This window comes from Branchiostoma floridae, chromosome 18 (assembly GCF_000003815.2).
Source record: "Branchiostoma floridae strain S238N-H82 chromosome 18, Bfl_VNyyK, whole genome shotgun sequence".
Lineage (NCBI taxonomy): Eukaryota > Metazoa > Chordata > Leptocardii > Amphioxiformes > Branchiostomatidae > Branchiostoma > Branchiostoma floridae.
Window position 1 is genome coordinate 12,863,700 of NC_049996.1, and position 6,740 is coordinate 12,870,439.

The following is a 6,740-nucleotide window of genomic DNA, read 5'->3' on the forward strand; positions in this document are numbered from 1 at the left end:
TCAATCTCCTTTTTTGTGTGATGTCAGTTGTCACCCGTGTGGAGACAACAATGGCGGGTGCTCCCACCTGTGTCTGATGGCCCAGAGAGGAGAGGATACACCTGTGCCTGTCCTGACAACTTCAACCTGGGATTTGACGGGTCAGTCATAAATCTGGAACCCACCTCATTGTAGACTTTACAATGGAAAACTATTGGAATTGTGATATTTGACCTCAATATAGGACCTTAGTTTAGTATCAAAAGTCCACAGGATGGGGAACAACAGACGTTAAACCGGAGAGTGAGAGTGAGTGAGTGTGTGTGTGACATTAAGTATAGGGACTTGGTGACAAAAGATGCTTTTTAAGTGTATCTTTGAAAGATGACTGTACTGTAATCCATTATCCATATGGCTATCACAGAATGTAACATTTAGAATATAGAAGATGACATAAAAATTAATACAAAATCCATGCACTTATCATTCAAAAGAATGACTCTGTGATAACTTGTAGGAGAACGTGCATCGCCAACTGTGCAGCCAACCAGTACCGCTGTGCTGATAACGATCGCTGTATCTCCGACCTGTGGAAGTGTGACGGAGAGGAGGACTGTTTGGACGGGTCGGACGAACCTGACAGCTGCCGTATGTTTGCTCATCTTTGTTGTTAAAAATTTGGTAAATTTTCTGGAAAGATTTCATGTTATCCACTTCTTACTCTAAGGAATATGGACTCTATGTCTTGAAAATGAGACTCAAGTACTTGAAATCTTGAAATGTTTGTGGTGGTCTTACTTTTGTGGCATTTGGGGTTTGCTCTGTACTGTCACGACACTGTATATGTGCATTTCCAATAGTTACTACTACTGTACTAGAGAACTTTTTTCGACCATGAACTAAAATCCCTGCAAAGACCTTTCTTTTCCTCCTAAAACAAAGTCAAATCCCCACAAAAGCAAATTAATTTACAGTATCACTGCTCACTGTGTTGCAAAGAACATCCCTTCAACATGTACAAAATGTACTTGTGCTTGGAAAAAGTTAAGTATGGATATATTGCTGACTATCTTACCTTATTTGCATGATATGTAATATTTCCTGTTTCTTATAGCACCACGCCATTGCCCCGCGGGTACGTTCCAGTGCACCAACCTGAACTGTACCTATGCCTACTACCTCTGTGATGGGGACGACGACTGTGGGGACGGCTCTGATGAAGACCTGAACTGTGGTACGTCTTTATGTTTAGGATGGACACAAAATGCATTATTTTCTATTGTTTTAAACTTTTTTTTATGTCCCAGGAAAATTGTTAGTATTCTGGTAAACAATCTATCATGTTCTAGTCAGGTATTTGCTGTTAACTGGACTCCGATCCCTCTTATACTAGGGAATAACTCACGCCTTTCCACACAGATGTAGAGCACTTGGTGACAATGTGTATTCACTCAGATGGTCTCGTACCGGAGTGCCCCCCAAGCCTCAGTCCGCATGCGTCGACTGTTCCATCAGTGAGGGGGGGACTCAACCATTCTAAATAAACTAACATTCCCCCTTTTTTGTTCTCTTTTTTGGCTACTCTACATAAACGTTATATAGGTTTAAACAAAGAAATCTGTTAACATTCTATAACAGTCTAAAACTAGAAAACTATAAAGGTGACATAATTTTGAATACTACACAAAAAGTATTTTTGGAATTAATACTTACTAAGTTCTAAAGAGACTAAATGAACTAGGAAGGTAGATGAACATATCAGACTTTCTCAACATATCAATGTAAACTGTCTCTTCTACATACTAGTACAAAACAAACAATACCCTCTTCTCATCACAACTGTGTGCTAGTAACAACACTCTTCTCAGTGTATTACAATATACTTCTCCAACATATTTCTAATCAGACTTTCTCAACCAATACCTTCTTCTCATCACAACTGTGTGCTAGTAACAATACTCTTTTCAGTGTATTACGATATACTTGCAATACAAAATGCTCTTCAAAAGTGTCATACAAAATACTTGTCTCATCACAAGAGTAATACAATATGCTGTCTGGTCTCATCACAAGAGTACTACAATATGCTGTCTTGTCTCATCACCACAAGAGTAAAGTAATACATTCTTCTCACCAATACTTAATTGTCTCATCACAACAGGAGTAATACAATATACTGTCTTGTCTCATCACCACAAGAGTAAAGCAATACATTCTTCTTACCAATACTTCCCCTTTTCTCTTTTTGTTCTTCTTGGAAAGTCCGTCTGACTTTGAGTGTCCTGATGGTAATATAATCTCTCTGACCATATGTGTATGTTTTCATCTTAACCAAGCACTCTTCTACATATTTCTTGTAATACAATTGCTTCTCACACAGCTTTTAGAACATCAGATTTGCATCTTTCCTCACGACAGTCGACACTGATATCAATGTGCCAACACAAACATCTGTGCTCAGAAAAAGAAAAAACTACTCACACATAGATAATGCATGCTACAAAGTACATATCAACCTTGTGCAGTTTCACATCTCTTGTACATAATAACCTTATTTCACATTTCTTGATAACTCGTTAATCGTTGATCGGTCCATATACCGTAAGCAGATAGAGATGTTCACATGACTGTTTACAACGACCAATTCATGACGGTTCAAAGATGTTCACATATAACACGGATACATATAACACAGTCACTTCTTCCTTGTCTTCTTCGCTGTTTTCACTGACTTGTGCTACTGCGTTAGCGTTTTCGTCGCTGTCTTCTATGTTGACTTCATGACTGATTTGGCCTTCTAGGCTTTCAGTTTCTACTATGACAGGCTGTGCTACCATCGCCTGTTTTTCCTGACGGCTTTCCAGTTTTTCAAGGCGACCAACCGCTTCCTGGTACTTCTTTGTCAGGCTGTCAGTCTGGAGAATGACACTGTTTAGATCCATCTGTAACTTTTGAGTTTTGTCTTTTTCCGTAGCTATCACTTCTCTCATGGAGCTGTTCTCATATCGCAACTGATCAGTCAACAATTGCAACTGTGAAACGTCATCCTCTGTCTGCTCACCTAGAGATTTGAGTTCTTGATTGGCTTTGGTCAGTGTGGCATTTTTCTCCCTGAGATCAGCAATGTTAACTTGGGCAGTCTGGAGATCAGTCTTAAGACTTGCAATCTGTGCTGCATACGTGACTTGGAGAGCAGCTAGCTCTTTATGTGGCAGTGCTGCTGCTGACGGAGCACTATCCCCTGTATGGCACTTGCTCGTATCAGTTCCCTGGGTCACCGTGAACACCTCATTGACCCTGTGTGGCTTATCCACCAAGGGAACACAGTAGTGGCCAGATGCCGTCAACTTGAGGTCGACATTCTTACCAAATATTGTGGCCCTGTCCTCCTGCGTGTGCAGTACCACACCGGCCTTCTTCATGGCATCTAAAGACAGCAGTAATGGAATGTCCCGGTTTACAACATCGGTTGATATCAGCACCTGTCTGTCAGCTATGTTAGCAGGGATTCGGTATCTTCCCAAAGAAGGTAATGTCTCGTCCCCTCCAAACTTGAACACATGGGAACTGGTGTCTCGTGTGACATTCACCCGTGCCTTCTTATCCAACACCGATAAGTACTTATCCAACCACTCACGACCGCATACAGTGGAGGAACATGCCGAGTCGAGGACAGCACATAACAAATCCTCTTCTGACCCTTCCGACATCATGCACTCGGAAGCACCATGGGCAAACATCACCGTAAACTTTTTATCTTCAGCCTCTGTTGTGTAGGCCTCCTTTGTCGTAGCATCTGGACATTTCCGAACCAGGTGCCGGAAAGAGCCGCAACAGTGACAAAGCAGGAAATCGCCGTTACGATCTTTTGGATTCAGCTTTTCACCAGCATAATCAGACTTCTGACCCGTTCTATACGCCTGGGGGCCGCCATCTTGGAAGTGTCCTGATCTGTATGTATGGGGGCCATCATCGTGGGAGTTCCCTGACCTGAACGCATGGGCGCCGCCATCTTGGAAGTGCCCGTTGCGATTTCTAGCAGTGCCTGTCTGTCCACTGTACCCGCGTTCTGAACCTCGGGACCATTTGGCACCGCCGCCACGGGATGTCTGATAGACTTCCGCTTCTGTTACATGTGCAATCTCTTGCTGAATGCCGCCTGAATAAGACGAACGTGTCGATACCAGTTCATCACTGAACTTTCTTAAGCTGCTTTTTGCTTGCATGAACAGACTAACGTCTTTTTTGGAATAATCTACTCCAGTCATTACGAGCTTGGCCTCTTCTAGAGTAAGGTTGGCTCGGCGGACAAGTAGTAGACCCAGGACGGACTCAGGCAAGGTCACATTACCGGCTCTGTTCAGTTTGTTATATAATATGTCAAATGTGGAGATGTACTCACTGATAGTCGTTGTCGGACCACGGCTGTACTTGTCGAAGGCAACGAATGCCTCCCACAGTCGGCCGGTGTTGTCTCTTCGCAGATGCTCGTCCATTTTGTCAAGTACATTTTTGAATGAATTCTCAGCGGCAAGTTCCTCCTCCGTGAGTTTTGAACCTAAGAATTCCCTCGTCTTGTGCTCATCTTTTGATCTCTCCAGTAGACTCAGCAGGATTTCAATACCTCGTTTCTTCTTCGGGATATTCGTAATTTTGTTCCACAGAAGTAACTCAAATCTGAACTGTTCGTAGCTTTTGTTTGCAAGATCAAGCTGTGGAATTTTTGTCCGCGCGCCTCCCTCGCACGTCGCCATTTTTGGTCAAATCCGCGCCAAAAACACTGCACACAGAATCGTCGACAGAACCACGTACACGGTACTAGGGGTCCAGTATGACAGTCCGAACTTCACTACTGGAACCACCCTCTGCTACCATTTGTTAACTGGACTCCGATCCCTCTTATACTAGGGAATAACTCACGCCTTTCCACACAGATGTAGAGCACTTGGTGACAATGTGTATTCACTCAGATGGTCTCGTACCGGAGTGCCCCCCAAGCCTCAGTCCGCATGCGTCGACTGTTCCATCAGTGAGGGGGGGACTCAACCATTCTAAATAAACTAACATTTGCCTCAAAGTCAAAGTAAAAACTTTGGAAATTGATAATCTATATCACACACTGTGCATGTTACTTGGAGACAGAAGCAAAATGTCCTGACAATGCATGATGTACAAAAGCCTAACAGACTAATGTTTGTACCAACTACATGTACTCTCTAGCTCAGAAAACTAAAAGCATTATCAACCAAGAATCGAGTTGTTCAAAAATTATTTTTCCCTACAGCTATTGTACATTGTATCTCATTGCCACCAAGCAAAGTAGAGGCATCCCCACTGCATAGCTTATTAGACAATGCTTGCGGCTAACTATTAAAGGTAAGATGAGGCAGGTTGTTCAGTGAACATTTTGGTCAAACATCTGCTGCTGCACTGCATGCCTGCAGAGTTTGTGTATTCCGCCAGATTTATACTGCCTAATACAAAATCTGATACATCCTCTAATGTTTCACACAGATTCACGTCCATGCAGTACTGGGCAGTTCAAGTGTAACAACAACCGCTGCATCGCGCAGGCCTGGCGCTGTGATGGTGACAACGACTGTGGAGACAACAGTGATGAAGACCAAGAATACTGCAGTAAGGACTGCAACATTCAATCTCTATAAGCTGGTCCCTGGTTTGAACTGCACATGCACAGTGTTACATTTGTACATGTGCATGTACATGTATATATTGTGGGTAGTATGTCAAATTTGAAGACCTCTGATAAACAATTATGTCAAAGTTGAAGAGGCCTTTACCTTTGACCTCATGCATGCATAGTTGAAGCTGTGAACTGGGTTATTGTCAGGCTCTTCTCTTGTTGCAATAGCCATGGAGTTTTCAAGCTCTTTTTTCAAATGTATTACAGACCACTCCTCTAGTCTAAGAGAATCGTTTAAACCAGGAATGCAAAACACTGCAAAAATCTCCTTTTCCCCACTAACCGTAAAATTAGGTCTCAGTGAAGTAAAATTGACGTTGTGTACAGACTGTTGGATTATAATTGTATAGCACTCAGCATCATCATACCTATTTCCAACACAGGTACACGTACATGCGGACCCGGCCAATTCACCTGTGCAAATGGCTTATGTGTACCTGACACCTGGGTATGTGACTGGGACAACGACTGTGGAGACAACAGTGACGAACCTGCAGAGACTTGTCGTGAGTTCAGACCCATCTTATGATTATTATGATATTGAACTAAGAATTATACACTGTGAGCAAACTACATGATAACCTTTATGAAGGTTAAACATCCAAATAGGTGTCAAAAAGACATTTCAATCCCTATAACCAAATGATATAAAGTCAATTACTTCCAGCCTTTTTGAGTGACATCCATCACTCTTCTTCCTTCTTGTGATATTGGAAAGAGTGAATCAGATGGATGTCACTCAAAATGTTTGGAAGTAAGTTGTAGAGATTGATTTGTCTTTTATCACATAAAGCAATCAAGCACAAAGCTTTTAGATATAGCATTTCCAATTGTGCTTTGGGAACAATGATGAATGACATCTTTGGTTTCATCATTTCGCAATTCTGTTTAGTAGTATCATCAATCCTTTGTCATTTGGTACAGTACAATGTGTAGTGTACTATGTATAATCTTGTACAAAGCTTTTAGGGAGGGCTTTAAGCTCAGATCTTTTCCCCGGCACTGTGAGTGTGTTATCATTTATGATAATGTTAACTTTCATATCCTATCTGTACTG

General features: G+C 42.1%; 1 protein-coding gene across 1 annotated transcript in view; it reads left to right on the top strand.

Moving 5' to 3' along the window:
• LOC118406256 (low-density lipoprotein receptor-related protein 2-like) overlaps nucleotides 1–6,740 on the top strand; it is a gene marked incomplete in the record, with an annotated part of 97,758 nt that overhangs the window by 70,050 nt on the left and 20,968 nt on the right. Inside the window, 6 exon segments of the mRNA XM_035806184.1 lie at nucleotides 28–77; nucleotides 80–140; nucleotides 497–627; nucleotides 1,094–1,213; nucleotides 5,494–5,616; nucleotides 6,067–6,189. Coding sequence (XP_035662077.1) covers nucleotides 28–77; nucleotides 80–140; nucleotides 497–627; nucleotides 1,094–1,213; nucleotides 5,494–5,616; nucleotides 6,067–6,189 — 608 coding nt within the window.